The sequence below is a fragment of the Drosophila kikkawai genome, chromosome 2R (genome assembly GCF_030179895.1).
Source record: "Drosophila kikkawai strain 14028-0561.14 chromosome 2R, DkikHiC1v2, whole genome shotgun sequence".
Taxonomy (NCBI): domain Eukaryota; kingdom Metazoa; phylum Arthropoda; class Insecta; order Diptera; family Drosophilidae; genus Drosophila; species Drosophila kikkawai.
In genome coordinates, this window is record NC_091729.1 from 24,125,466 (window position 1) to 24,145,629 (window position 20,164).

The 20,164-nt window shown below is 45.3% G+C and overlaps 7 protein-coding genes across 10 annotated transcripts; 3 read left to right on the plus strand and 4 right to left on the minus strand.

Moving 5' to 3' along the window:
• The first annotated feature begins 51 nt into the window (after positions 1 to 51).
• On the plus strand, positions 52 to 1,767 carry rho-7 (rhomboid family intramembrane serine protease rho-7). 2 transcript variants are annotated; one of them, XM_017164199.2, is made up of 6 exons: positions 52 to 210; positions 291 to 510; positions 574 to 868; positions 1,017 to 1,237; positions 1,304 to 1,503; positions 1,562 to 1,767. In XM_017164199.2, exons 1-6 carry the CDS (start codon positions 164 to 166, stop codon positions 1,650 to 1,652), a joined length of 1,074 nt encoding a protein of 357 aa, XP_017019688.1. In that variant the 5' UTR covers positions 52 to 163; the 3' UTR covers positions 1,653 to 1,767. The 2 variants fall into 2 exon arrangements, with proteins under 2 accessions (XP_017019688.1, XP_017019689.1); XM_017164200.3 differs by having other exon boundaries at positions 56 to 210; positions 297 to 510.
• Position 1,768: 1 nt separating this feature from the next.
• LOC108072881 (RNA-binding protein 48) lies at positions 1,769 to 2,435 on the minus strand. Its single transcript, XM_017164201.3, has 3 exons — positions 2,276 to 2,435; positions 2,076 to 2,220; positions 1,769 to 2,022 (listed from the first exon to the last, which is right to left on the minus strand). The coding sequence occupies exons 1-3, from the start codon at positions 2,366 to 2,368 to the stop codon at positions 1,769 to 1,771; spliced, it is 492 nt and encodes a 163-aa protein (XP_017019690.1). The 5' UTR covers positions 2,369 to 2,435.
• A 366-nt stretch (positions 2,436 to 2,801) lies between these two features.
• Positions 2,802 to 5,001, plus strand: RnrS (ribonucleoside-diphosphate reductase subunit M2). Its single transcript, XM_017164513.2, has 3 exons — positions 2,802 to 3,021; positions 3,202 to 3,447; positions 3,767 to 5,001. The coding sequence occupies exons 1-3, from the start codon at positions 2,962 to 2,964 to the stop codon at positions 4,646 to 4,648; spliced, it is 1,188 nt and encodes a 395-aa protein (XP_017020002.1). The 5' UTR covers positions 2,802 to 2,961; the 3' UTR covers positions 4,649 to 5,001.
• Positions 5,002 to 6,182: 1,181 nt separating this feature from the next.
• Positions 6,183 to 8,347, plus strand: GalT1 (beta1,3-galactosyltransferase 1). The gene is made up of 2 exons (XM_017164427.3): positions 6,183 to 6,691; positions 6,757 to 8,347. The coding sequence occupies exons 1-2, from the start codon at positions 6,427 to 6,429 to the stop codon at positions 7,866 to 7,868; spliced, it is 1,377 nt and encodes a 458-aa protein (XP_017019916.1). The 5' UTR covers positions 6,183 to 6,426; the 3' UTR covers positions 7,869 to 8,347.
• Positions 8,348 to 9,081: 734 nt separating this feature from the next.
• On the minus strand, positions 9,082 to 15,918 carry ADD1 (ADD domain-containing protein 1). 2 transcript variants are annotated; one of them, XM_017164426.3, is made up of 5 exons: positions 15,487 to 15,918; positions 14,947 to 15,415; positions 13,557 to 14,884; positions 11,992 to 12,903; positions 11,313 to 11,927 (listed from the first exon to the last, which is right to left on the minus strand). In XM_017164426.3, the coding sequence occupies exons 1-5, from the start codon at positions 15,575 to 15,577 to the stop codon at positions 11,374 to 11,376; spliced, it is 3,354 nt and encodes a 1,117-aa protein (XP_017019915.1). In that variant the 5' UTR covers positions 15,578 to 15,918; the 3' UTR covers positions 11,313 to 11,373. The 2 variants fall into 2 exon arrangements, with proteins under 2 accessions (XP_017019914.1, XP_017019915.1); XM_017164425.3 differs by lacking the exons at positions 11,313 to 11,927; positions 11,992 to 12,903 and adding an exon at positions 9,082 to 11,169 and having other exon boundaries at positions 15,487 to 15,894.
• Positions 15,919 to 17,209: 1,291 nt separating this feature from the next.
• Positions 17,210 to 20,163, minus strand: LOC108073048 (uncharacterized). 2 transcript variants are annotated; one of them, XM_017164511.3, is made up of 3 exons: positions 20,008 to 20,163; positions 19,772 to 19,851; positions 17,210 to 17,991 (listed from the first exon to the last, which is right to left on the minus strand). In XM_017164511.3, exons 2-3 carry the CDS (start codon positions 19,820 to 19,822, stop codon positions 17,803 to 17,805), a joined length of 240 nt encoding a protein of 79 aa, XP_017020000.1. In that variant the 5' UTR covers positions 19,823 to 19,851; positions 20,008 to 20,163; the 3' UTR covers positions 17,210 to 17,802. The 2 variants fall into 2 exon arrangements, with proteins under 2 accessions (XP_017020000.1, XP_017020001.1); XM_017164512.3 differs by lacking the exon at positions 20,008 to 20,163 and having other exon boundaries at positions 19,772 to 19,973.
• Positions 18,541 to 19,765, minus strand: LOC108073046 (histone-lysine N-methyltransferase 2D). Its single transcript, XM_017164510.3, has one exon. The coding sequence runs from the start codon at positions 19,653 to 19,655 to the stop codon at positions 18,621 to 18,623; it is 1,035 nt and encodes a 344-aa protein (XP_017019999.1). The 5' UTR covers positions 19,656 to 19,765; the 3' UTR covers positions 18,541 to 18,620.
• Position 20,164: the final 1 nt, after the last annotated feature.

Sequence of the window (20,164 nt, forward strand, 5' to 3'; positions counted from 1 at the left end):
TGTGCTTTACAAAAACAACAAATCGTAAAAAAACCCCATGAACGGGGTATTTTTTCCCTCCTCTCCTCCGGCCACATGTTCAACTATCCGGACTTTTTCCACAAAGCAAAAACTAAACAAATTTATTATATTTTATGCTAAATTTACCCAGACCCACACTATCATGCTCATGAGTCGCGCGCTCTGCCGGAGCTGGCTCTCCCAGGTGGCGTAAGTAAGCGGGGCGACCACCGCCTAGACCCGGCATCCCGGAGTAATCACAGCCCAAAACCAAACATTAACTCTTGCAGCCACAGATGTCATCATGCCAAAGCGCCGCTGATCCTGCCCTACAGACACACCATTACCTCGGGCCATCCGGCGACGAGGTCATGTCGCCGAACCTTCCATGGCAACCGGAAGCAGAGCACCAGAGACCTTAAGCCGATGGGCGGTGAGCCGGCGGCGGCGGAGCAAAACACTTCAGTGCCGCTTAACAATGTGATCAAGGCGGTGGCCTTCACTGGAGCAGTAAGCGGCGGACTCGTCTGGATTTAGACTCATGCTAATGAATTCGTATATATCTGCACCTAGTTTACGGTGGGCTGCTTTGCCGGAGCCACCATTCTGGAGTATGAGAACACACGCAGCGCCATCCTGGCGAAGGCGCGTCAGGCGAGATTTGGCTGGTGGCAGAGCCGATCGGTGGCGGACCGCAACTATTGGACGCAGCTGAAGCAGGACATCCAGCGCCACTGGGATGCCCTGACGCCGGGCGACAAGATGTTTGCTCCCATTTTCCTGTGCAATGCTTTGGCCTTTGCCCTGTGGCGGGTGCCCTCCTTGCGAACAACCATGATGACATACTTTACCTCCAATCCGGCGGCGCGTGAGTTTGGAAGACAAGTTTTGGGATATCCTTGCAGTTATTAGGGGTTCGTAGTATTTAATTGTAAGGTTCCCTGATGATTCGCAAGGTTATCTTAATGCTTATGCTACATTATGTAAAAAAAACAACTGATATATTCTGTTCACAGGAGTCGTCTGTTGGCCCATGTTCCTGTCCACATTTAGCCACTACTCCGCCATGCACATATTCGCCAATATGTACGTGCTGCACAGCTTTGCCAATGCGGCGGTCCTTTCGCTGGGCAAAGAACAGTTCCTGGCCGTCTACCTCAGCGCCGGCGTATTCTCCAGCCTGATGAGCATGCTCTACAAGGCCGGCACAAGTTCGGCGGGAATGTCTTTGGGGGCGGTAAGGATGCTACAGAAAATTTTTAACAGAATTCGTATAATTATGAGCTGGAAATTTGCCTTTTAGTCTGGCGCCATAATGACTGTTTTGGCTTATGTTTGCGCCCAATATCCGGATACGCAGCTTAGCATTCTGTTCCTGCCCGCGCTGACATTCTCCGCCGGAGCCGGCATCAAGGTGATCATGGGCATTGACTTTGCCGGATGTGTCCTGGGCTGGAAGTTCTTTGATCATGCGGCTCACTTGGGCGGCGCTATGTTTGGCATGTAAGTTGCTTTTTCATCTAGTGTGATCCTTTCCTCTTAATCCTGTTTTTGTCTACAGCTTCTGGGCCACGTACGGAGCACAGATTTGGGCGAAACGCATTGGCCTGCTGAACTACTACCACGATCTGCGGCGAACGAAACAGAAATAGTAGGGCGGGGCAGATGTTTTGGCCAGGTTTTGCAACGTGGAGATAATAATGACATCGTTCTGCCTTAGAGGTTCATTGCAATGAGTTCTGTTGAATAAAGCGTCGCGATCGAGTATTCATTTGGCTTCTCGGCTCTTTTTGGGCGGCGGGTCCTCATCCCGCCGATTGCAACGGATGCGAAGAGCCACCTCCTGCCCGCGCTGCAGCAGCTTCTCCCGCAGCTCTTGCTGGGATTCCCTTTCCGGAGCGTAGGAAATGTGGAGGATGCCCCCGTAGAATGGGCGAGCATCCAACATCCGTTTTGCCCTTCTAGCTACGTCCAAACGCTCGAATTTGACTGCAAATACGTCTGTAAAGGCCTCTAGTTCCACTAGAGATATTTAGTTAGTTCAATGATCATTTTAAGACACTACCAAGACTCACTCTTTGAAGCCATAACTGAGGTTATGCATATACAGGACTCCAGCCTTCCGAAGCCCTGCAACTTGGTCTTCAGATTCGCTTGAAGGTTTATCTTTGGCACGCCGAATATCAGCAAGTGCCTGGACTCACTGGCCACTGTATAAACCTGAGGATTGTTGGTATTATTAAATTGTACAATGCATACAAAATAATATACTTACCTTTACAGCTTTCAGCTCTCGTCCTTGACGATACTGCAGTCTAGTGGTGCAGTATTCCATTCGCTTGTGGTGGTCCGAGGATGTCTCTTCCATACTTGCTGATGCACAAATTGTAGTTTTAAAACTAAAAATTGCGGAAAATAAAAACAAATTTGACTTAGTGATGCTGAAAACATCGATGCATCGAATATCGACCGATAATTCAACCTATCGATTGAAAACTGTTTTTGTGGGCTGCCCAACACTGGCACCTCAAATAGTGCTGTTATTTTCTGAGGATTTAATTTAGTTTTTGAGCGTCGGCTGGATAAAACGCTAAGTAATAAGCTAAACTTCGATGTCCAAAGCCACAAAGTGTCTCAGTAGTATTTTCCTTCATGTTGATTTTCCGTTCTGGTTCAGAGCAAAGTTTCGTACCTTTTTTTAAATCTCACTGATCGTCGATAAATCGATATATCATTTATCACAGTATCGATAGAACCATTTATGCTGTAGTACCATCCCTAAAATTGGCGGCAAATCGAAACCGCATAAAAACCTCGGAAGCAACGTTTAACAACTCATTTGCCGCTGACATTTTGGACTCGATACTAAAGATTAACCGCGTTTTAAAGTGAATTTCACCAGAGCTACCTGCTGCAGTATTAAAAAACAAGCAACAAGCTAGGATAAATCAAAGCACAAACATGTCTCAAATGGCGTCCAAGGAAAACATTGCGGACAACATGGAGAAGTTCTCACTAAAGGTAATTGACACGTTTATGCAACGCCAGCGGAGTGCACAATTAAATGCACAAGTTCAGGGCTATACATAGAATTTTTGCATGTGTCTCTGTCTGCGTGGGTTCCCGGGGGGAAAAATACAACTACGCAGCGAAAAAATATATGTTCTTTTTGTTTTCTCTTTATTCTCGCCGTATAAACAGAGCCCCAGCAAGAAGGTCTTGACCGACAACGCCAGCAACGTTCGCAAAATGTCCATTGGCCAGGAGGAGAACGGTGGCCAGGCGGTCAAAGAGGTGGCAGAGAATGGAGCCGGCAAGTCTGCCTCTATCATGGATAAGTCGGCAGCACCCTTTGATCCCTCGCTGGAGCCGCTTCTGCGCGAGAATCCCCGGAGATTCGTCATCTTTCCCATCCAGTATCACGACATCTGGCAGATGTACAAGAAGGTATGTGTATGTGCATGTATTTGTGGTGGTAGTTGTGGTGGCGTGTGTGTAACTGTGTGCGTGGTGAAAATCCAATGATTTTGGGCGGCAAAAACTGTGGAAGGGCGGGCGTTTCGTGATAAAGCGCGCCAAAAGCCGGTCACGTCGGCGATAGCATGAATCAATGTTTGTGATAGCCCCTCCCCCAATCCTCGGCCCTTGCCCCTTCCACTGATTTTACTGTTTACTCAATGTGTCTTCGTTTTGGCGGGAAAATTACCAAGTGAGATTATTATTTATCGGAAGTGTAAAACAATATTTCGTACTTTTTCTTAATTAGGCCGAGGCCTCCTTCTGGACCGTGGAAGAGGTGGACTTGTCCAAGGATCTCACCGACTGGCATCGCCTTAAGGATGACGAACGCCACTTCATCTCCCATGTGCTGGCCTTCTTTGCCGCCTCCGATGGTATTGTCAACGAGAATCTGGTGGAGCGCTTTAGCCAGGAGGTACAGATCACCGAGGCCCGCTGCTTTTATGGCTTCCAGATCGCCATGGAGAACGTGCATTCGGAGATGTACAGTGTGCTGATCGACACTTACATTCGGGACCCACACCAGCGGGAATATCTGTTCAATGCCATTGAGACCATGCCGGCGGTGAAGCGCAAGGCTGACTGGGCCCTGTCCTGGATCTCTTCCAAGTCGGCCAACTTTGGGGAGCGCATCATTGCGTTTGCCGCCGTCGAGGGCATTTTCTTCAGCGGCAGCTTTGCCTCCATTTTCTGGCTGAAGAAGCGCGGCCTGATGCCTGGTTTGACCTTCTCCAATGAGCTGATCTCCCGCGATGAGGGTCTGCACTGTGACTTTGCGGTGCTGATGTTCCAGCATCTGGTGCAGCGACCGAGGCGCGAGCGCATCATCGAGATCATCCGCGACGCTGTGGACATTGAGCAGGAGTTCCTCACCGATGCCCTGCCGGTTAATCTGATCGGCATGAACTGTGACCTGATGTCGCAGTACATTGAGTTTGTGGCCGATCGTCTGCTGGTCGAGCTGGGCGTGGGAAAGATCTACAACACCAAGAATCCGTTCAACTTCATGGAGATGATCTCGCTGGATGGCAAGACCAACTTCTTTGAGAAGAAGGTGGGCGAGTATCAGCGCATGGGCGTGGCCACCAACCGATTGGACAATGTGTTTACCCTGGACGCGGACTTTTAGGGCTGGTCCCGGGTCATCATCCCCCCAAGCCAATAATTCAATTTAATTCAATTTAATGCAATTTAATGCAATCATTCAAGTGGACGCAAGGGCTGGCTTCTCATGCACTATTCTTTAAGCAGACCGCCTTAATGTGTTGTCCGTTTTTAATTTAATCTAGGCTAAGACCGATCACTGACCCGCACACCATCACCACTATTTTTATCATTACTTATTTGGGACCCAGAAAAGCGCTCGATCATTGGAATTTTCAGCAAAACTTGACTAGGAGCGACCTTTTTTCGAATTCATTGTACATACAACATTTTAAATAAATTTATGCATAGACAATTATTAAGCACTACTATATAAAAGAGTTCTCTTTGGGAGTATTTTGTGTAACAATTAGAACTTTCTGAGGGTTTCCTAGCTTGCGTTTTGGTTGCCATGCAGTTGGTGGAATAAAACAATCAGTTTAAAATAATTAACATTCTTATATTGGAACTATTTCAAAAAGGTTGTGAGAAACGGAGCTTAAAATAAAAAAACGAAAACGTAGGTTAATTCTATTAAATAATACCTTTGCAGTTTTGCAACTTGTTTAAATCTACTATAAATAATTTCATATTTAATGATTTCTGAACTTGGTTTTTGATTTTAATGAAAATCGGATGACTATATTGGTAAGCTTCTTGAAAGACCTAGAAAAGTTTATTTTCCGATCATATAAATCACATATATTCTTGATCAGCGTTGAAAGCAGAGTCAATCTAGCTGTATTCGTGGGGAAAAAAATAATTAAAAATATTACCTAATTTTTAAAAATTTTGAAATGGGTAAAAATGAGCGAAAAGTAAAATAAAAAATTAATTATTCGGAAAAAAAATTGTACCTGTAGTAACAAATTTTAAAATTTTAAAGAAAATTTTAGTTTAAGAAAATATACATTTTGTATACAGATTTATAAACCTTATAAAAATTACCTCAGAACAGCTTTCCGAACTCAAATTAAAAAATTATGATCGATTTAAAATACCCTCTGGCTCTCTTGAAAGAATATACAAATTTCGGCTTACCAAAGTTACCTCTTTTAATAGTTTTATTTGTTTTTTTTCGATCGATTTACAAGGGTATACACCCTTCGGGTTTACAAAGTTGGTTATCTTCATTGATATTTTTTTTAATCTGTAAAAGGGAAAGTTATGTCGACTTTATCAAAACCTATTATATTTATTAGTCATAAATTATGGCAGCCAAAAAGCTAATTGCTGATAATGAAAAACCCATAAAATGGGGCTCATCCACAATTATCTAGGCCAAACATTAAGAATTACGTATGATTTTTACATTATAATGGAAGATATTTTATATTTCTTTAAAGATTTAAAGCTTTAAACAGGCATCTTTAAGCATACAAAAATATATTTTATTTTTTATTAACATTTTCCTTTCTTTATCTTTTCAAGGACTTTTTAAATTAAATTAAATTAATTATTAATAGTAATAAAATCTTTAATGTCGATAGTCTCTTGATATCGATAGTCACGAGCTTTACGTTTTTTCGGCAATCAGCTGAACAGTTAACAGATTTATCTCTGATTTGTCGAACCCTTATTACGAGTTGTTGCGAAAAATAATTAAGAAAAAAGAACCCCGATTAGATGTGACGCGAAATCGGGGAGTAACTCAAGAGCACCAAACGCTTATCGCTCCCAAAAAACACTCAGTTCGCTGGATAAGATGTCCCCAAAATGAAATGCCACCAAACCGACGGCAACCGTTAGCGAACAAAGAGGCAAATGCACGGCACTTGGACAGCGGATAATGGCGAGGAGCAGAGCTCTTTGCTGGCGGCGGCGGCGGATAGTTCCGCCACTGGATCCGACGAGGAGGGGAACCAGCACCGCACCAAGGTCAAGCTAAGGAAGTTGCAGCGACGCAACCGCCTGCCGCTGCCAAGGAGCCTGAGACGCCTCGGCTGTTACACATTGAGCGCCTGCACTGTGTTGCTGATGCTCTTCGTCTACCTGCCGCTCATCTACATGGATGTGCACCGGCGTAGTGGTAAGACAATGGGTGGTGCCTTGTCGTCTGAGGAGAACCTCCCATTCATTGTTACGTTTTTGCAGCTGGTCTGCCCGACTGGACGCTGGAAACCTCCCGGAGCGTAAGCGATTATCTCGATCCCGGACAGGAAACGGCAACCATTGTGCCCCGTGATCTTTGTCGGAACAAGACCTTCCTGGTAATCGCCGTCTGCACGGGCCTGGGTAACTTTGTTCAGCGCCAGACCATACGCGAGACCTGGGGCAACACCACCGAGTTTAACTACCCGGCCTTTGCCAAGCTCCATGGCCATCTCAAGGGTAGGTACCTGCCACTGCTGCCGGAGCGTCTCAAGCTGTACGCTGAGTACCTGCACGGCATGGGTGACACCCTGACCGCCACAGTGCGCGTTGTCTTTGTTATTGGCCGCAGCCGGGACGAGGCACTTGTGGGAAACGAGACCCTGACGCGCATTCACAGCGAAGCGGAGCAGTACAATGACATAATCCAGGGTAACTTTGTGGACAGCTACAACAACCTCACCCTCAAGTCGGTTATGGCTCTGAAGCACATCAGTCGGAGCTGCTCGAATACATCCGCCTTCTTCCTCAAGTGCGACGACGACACCTTCCTGAATATACCCAATTTGTTGCACTTCCTCCTCGGAGGCACCATACCGCTGTACAACGACACCTTGGACTATCACGATCGCTTCACCTTCCTGGCCACATCGCCGCAGAACCGGATGAACGACAGCTCCGGGGTGATGTACGGCCATCAGTTCTGCAATGTGGTACCGGTGAGTGATGTGACCAGCAAGTGGTACATGCCCTCGTACATGTATCCGCCGGAGGCGTATCCAAAGTATCTTTCTGGAGCCGGCTACCTGCTCTCCATCGATGTGGTGCAGCGGCTATACGAGGCGTCACTTAATACAACGCTGGTTTACTTGGAGGATGTGTACATCACGGGGCTGTGTGCACAACGGGCCAATGTCAAGCGTCGCCATCATCCTCTCTTCAGCTTCGCTCATTCGAAGAAACTGTGCGCCTTCAAGGGCAGCATACTGCAGCATCAGGTAAAGGACGACAGTATGGTGGAGGCCTGGAACCATGTGTCCGACTACTCCATCAAGTGTCCGCCGCCGGAGCGGTACTTCAGCCAGCTGCGACTGCACAAGCGGCCTAATTGTTAGAACCCGGGCTCTCTACTTGACTTCTCTACTTGCTTCATCATTTTACAAAAATTTGTTAGTCTGCAGCGGATAAGATATCAGTTATCAGTTATCAGTAATTAGTATCAGTTATCGGTTATCTGCTGAATTGGTTGCCAAGAGAAGGTGATACATGAAACCCTCAAAGTTTTTAGATTGGACAAAGATTAGAAATGTATCAAGCTTCCCAGTTATTCACTTAACTCACTCTTTTCCGAGTTATTTGCGAATATTTAACATAAATCATTATTTATGGACCCTGGTTTTCAAGAACATTGTGTTATAGTTTCTTTTTTCCTTATCGTCTCTGTAATGATCGATGTCTACATGTATAATATTCCTAGCCCAAACTCATTACTCGTACTGAATGTATTCACCCTTTTATCAACGAAAACAACCCCCTTAAAATTGAGATAGGGCTTTTGCGATAAGTTTATACAAGTAAATGTTACTTTATTTTTCATTATATTAGCACCCTGAAACCCTGTAACCCCATATCAATGTTAAAAGTAAAGCACATATATATATATCGTACGTATAGACCCCAGATCATAAAAAGAGATTTAAAGTTAGATATGTAAGTATTTATTTTGCCAAGTCCTGCTTGTTTATATCTCTTTTGAATGTTGTAAATCAAATATATATATCACTTTTTGGCTGATCCACGCACAGAAACTGTAACATTATTTATAATCAGTTGGCAAACGTGTGATACATAAGAACGGAACAATATTTAATAAATTAAATTGCCAAATATCTAGTTGTTTGTTCAAACTGCAAAAGAAAAAATGAATAAAATTCAAGAAATTCGCAAAACTCTTTTACATTAAATCCTTACACTGAGCAATACTACTAACCATACAACATGTCTTATGGTTAGTGCCAATACTTACCTTTTCATAATATAATCCCGAGAATTATAAATCATAAATACTAATAATATAAATACATCTTTGACTTTAGCTCAGTACTCCTTTTATTTGTCATTAGATAGCTTAGAGTTAAACATATATAATATCTGTTTAGCCTAAACACTAATCGGTAATTATCGGCAATTGGCTTTCTTTTTGTTTTATATTTATTCTAGCTTTCAATGATCGTTCAGAGAAGTCATACGATTGCTTCATGCACACACACATATTCCTTGGGATTACCGGCTTTGTAAGCGTTTCGAAAACATAACAATGCATTAGAAAATGCAAGATCTATAAATACAATTAAAGATGATAAGGTGCTTTGTTTTTTTTTTGTTGAAATTCCCCTTTCTGTACACTTGATTTTGTCTCTAAGCCTTAGATCTTAGCTGAGCATGATGATGAGTTTAAAAAAAAGAATATGTTCTACACAAGAAAATTTTAAAAGTAAACAAATATGTTCAATAGAATCGTAGATCTACGATGATTAATGTACAAAATGTGCTTTGTCTTTCGTCTGTTAAGGTCCTTGCGTTAGGTTTTTCCTGCTGTGGGAGGACCTCGAATGATCACCACAAACTAGCCCAGTATCTGCCCCGTGGCGGGCACATCTTCTGTTAAGGTGGGCTCACTGGCCTGACCGTTCTCACTGCTGTTGATCGCAGGTGCCTGTCCCTTTTCAGTCTCTCCATTGTCGTCTTCTTTGAGTAGGATCTCAGGTGGCTCTGTAGTTTCCAGTGGCAGGGTTTCTATTAGTTCATCAGCATCCAAATCAGTGACATTTTCCGAACTACTGGCCAAGGCTTTCATCAGCTCTTCGGTGGCAGAACTCAGCTCGATGCCATCCATGGCAATCACTTCGTCTATGGCACAATCGAGTAATTCCTTGGGCGGTTCGTCTAGTTCAATCACATCCATGCTTTCCACAAGCTCAGCGGCCGAGGGCTCCTCATTATCAGGAGTAGTGTCCATGGTTTCTACAAGATCCGCGGTGGAGTCTTGCTTTGGAAGTGGTTCACCTTGCGGAATTACTTCTTCTGTTACAACTTCATTTTCAGCTTGGCTCGGTTCTGCCTCTGGAGGAGATGCTGCTTCGGTGGACACTTCATCTAAGATAGTTTCAGTAGGTTTTTTCTTAGCTTTTTCATCTGAGGGAGAGGTTTTTGGGCTTTTTTCGGACAAGGTTGCTGTTTCATTATCCTTTTTGTTTTGTTCTTTTTTGGACTGCCTTGGTTCCTTTTCCTCAGATGATACTGGATCTAGGACCTTTTCTGTTTCTGTCTCTGAAGTATTGTTAGACTGGAGCTTCATTTCTTTCTCAACTGGCTTTTGTTTTTCTGAAACCACTTCTTCCTTATCCTGCTCTTTAGACTTTTCTTTTTCTGCTACCTTTTGTTTAACTTCTTCCTTGTCCTTATCTTCAGCCTTTTCTTTTTCTGTCACCTTTTCGGATTCCGAGTTGGATTCCTTTACATCCTCATTGAGACTATCCTTTTCTGATCCTTTCTCCAAGTTTGTTTCCTTTTCTTTGACTCCTTTAACCTCTTCCTCTGCAGCCTTGTCCTCCTCTGTTACCATCTCTTCTTGCTCTTCCGTTCTTCCTTCTCCTCTTTGTGCTTTCTGTGTTATCTTGGCTTTTATAGCTGCCTTTAACATTTCCCCAATTTTATCTTTATCCTTGGCTTCAGAAGGAGTTTCCTTACCGGACCCTTTTATCTCCGAGTCTTCAGACTCTCTGTCCTTGTTCGGGGATTCCTTTTCTGGAGACAAAGCAATTAGTTGAACCTCAATTTCTAGAGGCTGGGGAACGTCCTTAGACTCCTCCACAACCTTTTCACTTGGAGCCTCGGCTAGCGATGCCTCCGCAATGTCTGTAGCCTGCTCCTGATCCCCCTTCCTGTTTCTCTCCACCCATTTACGCGCCACTTCAAAGTCTTCCTCAGCTCGTCGCAGCTTCACCCTACACTTCTTTTTCAGCTTGGCATCGGAACGCTTCATCTCCTCCATTCGTTGGCGTTCCAGCTGCAGTAGAGCTGGATTCGGTTTATTTGTGGTCTTTTTGCGCGGCTGCTTCTTCTGACCAGGGGAAATGGACTTTGGATCACCGGTGGTGCCTCCCTCGTGTATGTCGACTTCCAGCAGGCTGGCCAAGATCGTGGAGCTAAAGGCAGCCACATCGATATCAGCTTGGTTTTCACTGAGCTCCTTCTTAGGAGCCGCTGATGTTACCGAGACAATCTTCATCATGGCCTTTTGTTGCGTTGAGGTCGAGGGAGTATCATCCTCGTTATCGGAATCAATGGTAATGGTATCCGTTTTGGGCTCTACAATCTCAATTTCGTTGTCTTCGTCATCGCTGGCTTGTTTTTCTAAAAAGGTAAAGATACAAATTAGAAAAGTTGAGAAATTAAATATAGTTTTAATATTAAAAGAGACTTAATTCCTTTAAAAAACCCCTCGAAGTAGCAGAGATTATTACAGAAAGAAGTTGGCAAAGGGTTTTATTTAAGCCTTAACTATAATCTCAAAATTCGAAGCATAACTAAACTAAATTAAATACTGGAATATAAAGCCTAAGTGTTAAGGAAACGCATCTCTTCAAGCGGGAAATTGGCCCGCATTTTTTGGAGCTTCTGTTCGCTGGCCCGCGTAGGTGGTTGCTGCTCCATCTCCCGGCAATAGCATTCGTAGGCAAATTTGGCCATTTGCCAGCGCAGTTTACAGGACTTGGCATCCCTTTTGAAACGTGGCAGCCGACGGGCCACCTCTGGCCAAAGCCGCTCCCTGGCTCCCACATCATTGTAGTCCACATGTCGGGGATTCCATAGAGTGGGATAGGCTCGTATGGCCAGCACTAGTTGCTGGGCAAACTGCTTGTCATCGGGCATGTCCTTAAGCTTGCCAGCCATGTCAGTGCCATTTGGCACGCAATCCTGCAAAGGCTCAAACTCATCGCGCAGGTCCTGCTCATCGATCTTGTACAGAAAATACAAGCTGGCCAAGTACTTGGAGTATTTCAACTCGAGATTGGCAAAAATGCCCTTGTCCTTGATGCTCTTGAGGCGGAAGGACTTGTACATCTCGTACATTTGCTGCCAGCGCTCCACGAGGTACTCGTAGGCATAATCTGAAAAAGAAAACGATTATTTTTTAGGGAAAACTAAGAAAAAGCTGAGAGTTTAATCTCTTACTGGGCGCCGACTTCCAAAAGTTTTGCCAAAGAGATTTCCTGGTTTGCTCATCAATACTGTTAAATTCGGGATCTGTGGATTTGCGCCAGAGCACGGGATGGCTCTTGGCAAAGGTAATGATGCGCTGATCAATGGCACGCACTTCCAAAGGTCGCATGGGTAAACGTGGCTTAGGTTTCAGTGGTGGCAGAGCAGCCGCCTTCTGTTCCTTGTGTTCCATGGTGTTCTCAATGACATCCAGTTGCTTACGCTCAAAGCCATCGCCGTCGTCTTCGCCACAGTCGACGGCCAGCCATTCGCTTCGGGGACGATCTCTGTTGGCCAAATAGTTGGTGGCCTTGTCAAAATAGCCCTTGAAGCGCTTGCCCTGCTTCAGCCTGCGCTCGATGCGAACATAACGCTTGCGTACGTTCTTCCAGCGCAGCTTGATGTCATCGCCGCGGGGAAAGTGAGTGGCTATCACCCGCCACTGCTTGAGAGTTACCTCCTTCTTGCCATAATCCGGATGACGGGTGCACCAGAGTGAGGGATATTCGCGCAGAAGGCGGGTTAGCTTGCGGTCATAGGCATGAGCCTGTTCGTTACGATTCATACTCTCCTCGGTGCCCAGCTCGCCGCACTCCTCGTTATCCAGATCGTCATCGTCCAGGTCATCATCCAAATCCTCCGTCTCATCGTAATCAAAATCATCAGCTTCCCGATTCTGTTCGGTTGGTTCCTCCTCCTCGATTGGATCGCCTTCGGCTCGAACTCCCAGCGGCATTAGCGGCGGCAGGGGCTCACAGTCTTCGCCCTCCTTCAGATTGGCATGCAGACTCTTGCGGTACTCATAGACCTGGTGGTGGAAACTATTGCAGCCCGTATTGAAGAGATCCACATCGTCCAGCTGGCCATAGCACACGTAGTCCACGGCTGCAAGAAGCGAGAGACTATAAAAACTGCTGCTGCTCGGTTCCATCCCATTGCCTGTTCCTTGGATGGTATTTTGCTAACACATGGACCAAGCTAAAACCCAATCGTTTCTTTCCTTTGCAGCCAATGAGATGGAACCCGCAGAGTGAGTTTTTTTTTCGTTATAAAACACAGGATACTTACATATAGGCTCTCATCGCTGGTAAAATTATAAAAAAACACACACGCGGAAAACGGAAACCGAAAAGAAAGTGACAACGCCGTCGCCCGTCCATGTGTCGAAAATATGCACCAAAGAAAGGTTTAGGGTGGAGGATAATCCTCACAATTTATCCTTACAACTTAAAGGAATACTACATCCCCATAGACTTAGCCCTCTTTTGTACAAAAAACTTCGGCTATCCGAAGTTAGGTTCTTTCTAGTTTAAAATAAGTTTAGGTTCTTTGGTACAGTTCCCACAGAATCTAGATCCATTGTACTTAAAATGCAACGTTTATATATTAATATAAGATATCGTTATATACATATTTTTATTCCTAGCTTAAATTCCATTAAAATCATTACAGAAATCTATATTAACCCTACCAACTTATTTCTAAAAGACCTAACTTGTGACTACGTGCTTAATAAAAGTATATAAACAAAAACTCACCGGCAGCCAGCTGTCCGTTCTCCAGACTATTGGCATCATTCTTGAAGCCCATCTCCCGCATATCCACCAGGCACTTCTCCTGGAGATGCTTGAACCGCCCGATGGCGTACGTCATCAGGTAGGACATGTGAATATACAATTCTTTGAGATCTATGTAATTCCGGACCTGGTTATACGCATTCGAGTGGGTGAGGGACACCACCTTGCCGGTGAGATGGGTGCAAATGTCCATGGCGCTGAAGATCTGCTCCTGCAACTGTGACCGTGCCTGTCCCAGTGTTGTGTTGGGGAAATTGTGACGCACTAGAGTTGGAGTCTTGGCCGGACCGGGCACGGGAGTAATCATCAGCGTCTGTCCACCACCACCACCACTCCCATTGACATTCGAGGCTGGGACCTGAGCTGGCGATGGTGGTGCTGCCGCCTGGCTTTGGCTAATTCGCACAACTTGAGGTGCTCGCTGCTGCTGATTAATCTGCGGATTGTAGATGCCCATGTTGTTGCCAAAATTATTATTGCCCTGCGTCGGCGGCCTGCCAACTGTAGGCGGGCCTCGCGGACGTATAACCACACCCGGGTTCATGGGAGGGATGACAATCGGTGACGTTGGAGCGGTTGATCCTCCTGCCGGTTGGTTGGCCAACGGCATCTGGCGTTTAACTTGAATCAGTCGTCCATTGGGCAGGCGGTAGGAGTCCTGTTGGGCAGCACTGTTCAAATCCACACGGAACCCGTTGATGGTGTGGAACACAGGGCCACTGTTCCGGACCACATTGGGCACCACAGTGCGTCGCACATTCGTGACATTGCCAGGAGAACTCTGACGATAACGAATCCCTGAACCAGTGAGCACTAAGGGCGGTGGCAGGCTGCCGCGTGGCGCTCCCATTGAGGCGGAGGAGCCACTACCATTGCTGGTGGTGCCACTGCTGGGACTGGGTCCCGTGTAGTTCTGCTGGACGGTGACAATCCTTGGGGTGGTGGTGATACTAGATGCTGGCCCCGGCTGACGGTTCGGTGGCTTGGGGAGCATGGAGAGCTGGCAGTCCGGCTCCAGCATACTGAGCAGATCGGGTGTACAGACCACCTCGTCATTTGAGGATTTGGGGCGTTTTGTCGTTGGTCCCGGACTCGGCTTGGACGGGAGTGCTCTCTTGACCGCGTTCGCCAAGCTGCCTTGGCTGCGTCTCGATGCATTGGACTCCAGGCTCTCCATGGAGTCCGAGAGACTGGTGGCCTTTGACTTGGCCAAGCGACAGCAGCTGGTGTTGTCCTTAAGCATATGGCGGCGGGCTTCCAGCTCGGGCATCTGCATAGATTGTAGAGCTCTGTGGATTTCAGGAGAGGATTGTAGGGCTTTGGGGTAAAGTATGTTGTGGTAGAAACTCACTTTTTCGTCGACTGAATGTAGTTGACCAGCGCCCAGTGCTGAGCCCGCAATGGCCAGAGGATCTTCGATGTGCAGTTGAAGCAGTTCCAGTGCTCGTTCTGTTCTATGTCCACAATCACGCCCTTGGACAGGTTCTTCACGATGCACGACTTGCAGAAGACGTACGGGCAGGTGGAGCAGCAGTAGACCTCGCCGCCCTGCCCGCACCAGCGGCAGTACAGCTCTGAGCCATCCTCACCCTTGGAGAACTCCCCGCTATTGTAGAAGTCGTGACATTTGACGCAGTGCGTCACGCGCAGTATGGGATGCATTTTGATGTTGTTCTCGGCGGCAAGGGCGGTGCCCAAATGCTGGCGGCACACGGTGCAGTGTACTCGGCGTTGGTTGACAATGTCCACGTTGGGATACATCTTCAGGTAGAAGCGACGCTCCTCCTCCGACAGCGAAGCATGCATCTCGAACTTGGAGCCTGGCGGTAACAGAGGGGTGCTACGTTATTGGGGCCACCACGCTAGACGACCGAGACGGGTCATCACTTACCCGTGTACTCCACATCTATCTTCGTTAGTGGCGAGGGCGATGGTGTTGCCGCCTTCACCAACGCCACATCGCTGCCTCCCGGAGTACTCATGATGTGGCCTGCTCCTGCTCCTGGTCCCTAGTCCTGTTCCACGTGCAAAATTCTACGAAAAATGCCAACTTTCTGCAAAAATCACACAACGCGCTGGCCGCCGCAACAACAAAGCGGCGCGCTAATCGCTCTTATTTGTTTGCCAACAACAACCCTCCCTCTGCCGCGTATTTTCCCCTTCCTTGTGGCTGCTTTTAACCAGCAAAAGATCTTTAGAAATTCGAAAATTTCCTTAATTTTCACTTATTCACAACGAACTGTTCGGAAAATGAGAAAGAACAGATTTTTTCACCCGAGAATGTCAGCCAGCTGAAATTCCAATATGGCGGCTACTTCGGCTGTTCCGAGTGAAATTTTTGTACACGAAGCTGTACGAAGTATATATAACAAGTTTGGATACTGATTTATGCCCGATTTGGTAAATTTAAGTTTGCGAATTTCCTGGCAAAATTGAGCTTAATCGTTTCTGATCCTAAAGATCGGCATAATTACCCAAAATCCCACCTCAAAAATGAGATCTTTAAGCTTTTATTTGGGTACAAAAGCGGAGTTAACCTTAAAAATTGGCTTAAAGATCACAAATTAATAGATGGAATCATGTTTTATGAAATAAGGGCTAATTTTATTAATTTTTAATACAAATTTAATAATTATTTTTCATACTTTGCAGATCTTGGCAACCCTATAACATACTAGTTGTCTCTTTCCCACTTACGGCAGGGCCATAAGAAGCCGAGCGCAACAAGAAAGAGAAGAATGTCGCTTAAAATATTATGGGGTCAGATGAGTTAAAGTTAATTCAAATGTGTTATATCTATAATAAGAATTTAATTAAATGAATAATTCATTAGCCCAGCGCTTGCCAATTGCAAATATTTTTCCCAATCGAACCAGTTCAATCAGTGTGACCGTAGTAAACATCGATAACTTTTATCTCTTAAATTGTAATATCGTTGCTGAAAAATTTTAAAAGCAAGTGGAAGTTTAAAGCGCTTGAAGAGAAGAATACATTTTAATTACATATATATATATAGTTTGTTAAATTTATATCACACTTATATAAAGGACGATTAAGCCTATATCTTTAGATGAGCAAACTCCAGATAAGTAATAACTATATGTTATCGGTTATATCGATATAAAATCGAAAATGTTTTCGGATAGAGTTAGAGAAGAATTAAATATATTGGCAGCGCTTAGGTAATCAATGTCAGAGCTTTTAAATTAAATCGAACTTTCTTTGAATCAAGCGTATTTTTTTGTAGTTTTTATACATAAATTGATCATCGCATATATTTAATTTTAATTCATTTTTAATTAAAACAGCGATAAGAATCGATATCATATTTATTGATCGGTATTTAAATTGATATCGATAGTTTCAGTGTTACCCTCTCAAACGAGTGTAAAATTGTATTGGCGCTTTATTTAAAATGAATAAAATAAAATTTAAAACAAAATTCTGGCCGATTTAGCCAGAATAGTATAGTTCAAATTTCAATTGTTTTAGAAACCGAATAAAACTCCAGATATATAAAAAACAAACGTTTAGTTTTTTATTTGGTTATAGAAGTTATTTTAAAACATTCGATTATTTATATTATCCGAGTAGTGAAATAAAAATCAAAAATGTCCAATTGAATATAATGCATTTATTAGAATTAGGAACTACAACTAGTTGGTTTCGTGGATACTGTTGCAGCCTGCTCCCTGTCTGCCATCCAGCGATGTCACTATAGTTTCTATCCCTTCTAACTAGGTCGTTTCTCTGATCTGCTGACAATTTGTAAATAAATATACGTATATGATGGACTTGTTTACACATAAAATATTTATAACTAAAAAGCGGCGGTAACGATAATTTCGGATTTCCTTTAATTTAGCGCTTCTTCTACTCTTTTTTTCCCTTTTGTTTAGTTTGCTAGTTTCTTGGCTAAACTCATACGCGTTTCTTTTTTGTTTTTATCACAAATGTATTCCTTTTAGTTGGCTCTGCATGTGTAAACAAGAAAATATACATCTCCTTTATGGGTATAAAATAATCCTGGCCCCCATGCCTGAGCTCCGGCCGTCTGTGCTGAGTGAGTGAGTGTAGTAGATGACTTAACTTAGGAAAATATACAACATGAACATGATGATGAACTTAAGTGAATGTGCGCGGGCTCAGGACATGGCGCATGGCTCCCCCCACTTCTTCATTCCGTTTCTTGGCTAGTTATTTGCTCCTAGAGCTTCCGCAATCCCTGGTGCTTCTGCTTCTTGGCCAGCAGCTGCTTCAGGCTGAACGAGGACAGAGCGATGCCGAAGAGTGCCAGCATGGTGGCCGAGCGGGTCACCACACGGTTTGGCGCCGATGAGCTGGTGGTAAAGCCATGGCTAAGGTGCGTCGTGGACTGTGCGGACAGCGGAGGCGCCTGTGGGAGAAATGATAAGAGAACAAATAGATTAGGTTGTCTCGCATTTTTAGGGTATTTATAGCTGACCAAACAAACAATAAACTTGGCCCACTGCCCGGACACGCCCGCCCACCTAGGCAAACTACGCAGCAACCGTTGGCAACGAGGCTCAAGTGCTTTGCTCCGGTCACACGAAAGCGATTACCCCACACACATTCCCACGTTCATTGAACTGATATATAGCCAAGGGGGGGCGATGTAATGCCTGATTAGATATAGAGCTCACTATTGATGACGCCTAAATGTGCCTTATCAATTACAGCCCGCTTCAGGGCTAATCTCGGCTTGAAAGGCACCGCTCTCCGCATGACGCACTTGCTGCGACCTCCTTTCCAAAGTTCACATCTGCTGATAGCAGGATGTCCGCCACATATCTCTCCTGGCCACTTGAACATGCGGTAGACGCGTGCCGAGCATTAATAATCCGCAAATCGCGTCGCCAAATAAAATGTATATATAATACAAACAAAGCGGAATTGTTTATAAATAAACGAACTTGAATTGTGGTCCGGTAGATGCATGCATAATTTCATATGCAAATTTATTTGGAATACTCGAAAAACGTTAAAAAAAAAAATTCCAGTTGCTTATGACGTTCGCTTGGTGGTTTCCAGTTGCTCAATCATCTGCATCACCGCCTGGGTGCGTGGCTTTCTACCCATGGCCGGGCGCGTGGTGCTTCTACCTCCTCCACGGGACGAAGGTTTTGCTGCTGCCGAATGTCGACTGACGGCGTCCATAAAGGACTTGGTTGGATTTATTTCCGGAATACTGATAATGATGTTAAAGGCTGGCTGGACTGCAGCAGTGGGACTGCGTGGCAGCGTGGATGCTTTCTGGGGCGCACTGATGAAAGGTTCCCCCTTTGGGCTTGGTGGACTCATAAGCTTGGCGGGCTGAAGCGGAATTTCATACTCTTGTTTCGCTGGAATTTGAATTTTTTGGGCTGATTGCTTGGCTCTGGGGTAAGTCTGCCTTCCTTGAGCCTTGAGCTTTGGCAGAGGCAACAGTTTGGCGGGCAGCAGAGGTATTTCCGCCTTTGTGGGCTTGCTGTTCTGCTCGGGAATGTTTACATCCAGGCAGCTCAAATCTGGTAGCTGTGGTTCCAGGGTGGGTTTCACTTCTGTTAGCGTTTTAAGATCCGGCAAAGAGTTGAGATTCAATTTAGGCTCTTGGGTTGTCCCATCAGAGTTTGTTTCTGTGGCAGGTGTGAGGTTCTGCAGCAGCTGGCGGATAAATTCGTCGTCATCGCCCTCATTGGGGTCATCAAATGGCATTGGACTCTCCTCCCAAGGGACACTAGTTGCTGGATCAGCATTAAGATCTTCCAGCAAAGAAGGCAGAGATTGTAGTGAAGCAGGTGGCATAGATTGTAGTGGAGCTGGCGGCATAAATTGTGGTGAAGCAACTGGCACAGATAATGGTGAAGCTGGTATATCTGATGTCTCAAAATCCACCTCTTCGTCCGAGGAAATCTCATCGTTGTGTGGCCACAAACAGGTCCTTGCCTCGCACTTGAGCAGCTGATCCTCCTCGAGATTTAGGTAGAAGAGGCGCAGCTTGTGATCCCTGCCCTGTGCCAGACACTCCTGGCACGGATCACCTACCTTCAGGTGCTCCATTCTGAGCAGATGAATGTGTGTGGGTAAAAGCGTAGTGGCTGCCCCCCCGAGACTCGCCGCCACGTGCGGCCTAGAGCGGGTTCCCGTTTTTCTGGTTTAATGTGCGAGTGGCTCACCTGACCGAAGGTTAAACGGAAAGCGTACAGTCCGAGATTGGTAGTTTTCATGGTCCGTTCCAGTTGCGGTTAATCGGGATCTGCGGACAACGACACAAAAGTTCCGGTTATTCGAGCGCAGGCTAAGCTTACATAACACGAATTGATTTTTCACTGAATTTTCTCAGCGCTGCTCGTTGTTTGTCGAGTGACAAGCGACGACAGTAAAATGAGGCACTCTTATGCTTATCACTTACGTTTCGGGCGGCGCTCTCCAATCGCCACAGCACTGCAGCCGTCGGATTCTCTATTGTTAAAAATAGAGGAGCAAATTAAAACCAAGAAACTGAAGAGAATAAGAATTAATTCTTAGAGTGTGAGAGCAAGAGGTGGCCCTTTGGCCATTTTGTGGTA

Excerpts from the sequence above, each read along its gene's own strand:
- rho-7 (XM_017164199.2), top strand. The coding sequence starts at position 164 with ATGCTCATGAGTCGCGCGCTCTGCCGGAGCTGGCTCTCCCAGGTGGC. Across the intron at positions 211-290 it reads AGCTGGCTCTCCCAGGTGGC|CCACAGATGTCATCATGCCA; the intron begins GTAAGTAAGCGG and ends TAACTCTTGCAG. Across the intron at positions 511-573 it reads CGGTGGCCTTCACTGGAGCA|TTTACGGTGGGCTGCTTTGC; the intron begins GTAAGCGGCGGA and ends ATCTGCACCTAG.
- LOC108072881 (XM_017164201.3), bottom strand. The coding sequence starts at position 2,368 with ATGGAAGAGACATCCTCGGACCACCACAAGCGAATGGAATACTGCACC. Across the intron at positions 2,221-2,275 it reads GAGAGCTGAAAGCTGTAAAG|GTTTATACAGTGGCCAGTGA; the intron begins GTAAGTATATTA and ends AACAATCCTCAG. Across the intron at positions 2,023-2,075 it reads CTCAGTTATGGCTTCAAAGA|TGGAACTAGAGGCCTTTACA; the intron begins GTGAGTCTTGGT and ends AAATATCTCTAG.
- RnrS (XM_017164513.2), top strand. The coding sequence starts at position 2,962 with ATGTCTCAAATGGCGTCCAAGGAAAACATTGCGGACAACATGGAGAAG. Across the intron at positions 3,022-3,201 it reads TGGAGAAGTTCTCACTAAAG|AGCCCCAGCAAGAAGGTCTT; the intron begins GTAATTGACACG and ends CCGTATAAACAG. Across the intron at positions 3,448-3,766 it reads TCTGGCAGATGTACAAGAAG|GCCGAGGCCTCCTTCTGGAC; the intron begins GTATGTGTATGT and ends TTTCTTAATTAG.
- GalT1 (XM_017164427.3), top strand. The coding sequence starts at position 6,427 with ATGCACGGCACTTGGACAGCGGATAATGGCGAGGAGCAGAGCTCTTTG. Across the intron at positions 6,692-6,756 it reads GGATGTGCACCGGCGTAGTG|CTGGTCTGCCCGACTGGACG; the intron begins GTAAGACAATGG and ends ACGTTTTTGCAG.
- ADD1 (XM_017164425.3), bottom strand. The coding sequence starts at position 15,577 with ATGAGTACTCCGGGAGGCAGCGATGTGGCGTTGGTGAAGGCGGCAACA. Across the intron at positions 15,416-15,486 it reads GATAGATGTGGAGTACACGG|GCTCCAAGTTCGAGATGCAT; the intron begins GTAAGTGATGAC and ends TGTTACCGCCAG. Across the intron at positions 11,170-13,556 it reads GAACGGACAGCTGGCTGCCG|AAAAACAAGCCAGCGATGAC; the intron begins GTGAGTTTTTGT and ends TTACCTTTTTAG.
- LOC108073046 (XM_017164510.3), bottom strand. The coding sequence starts at position 19,655 with ATGGAGCACCTGAAGGTAGGTGATCCGTGCCAGGAGTGTCTGGCACAG.
- LOC108073048 (XM_017164511.3), bottom strand. The coding sequence starts at position 19,822 with ATGAAAACTACCAATCTCGGACTGTACGCTTTCCGTTTAACCTTCGGT. Across the intron at positions 17,992-19,771 it reads TCCGTTTAACCTTCGGTCAG|GCGCCTCCGCTGTCCGCACA; the intron begins GTGAGCCACTCG and ends TTTCTCCCACAG.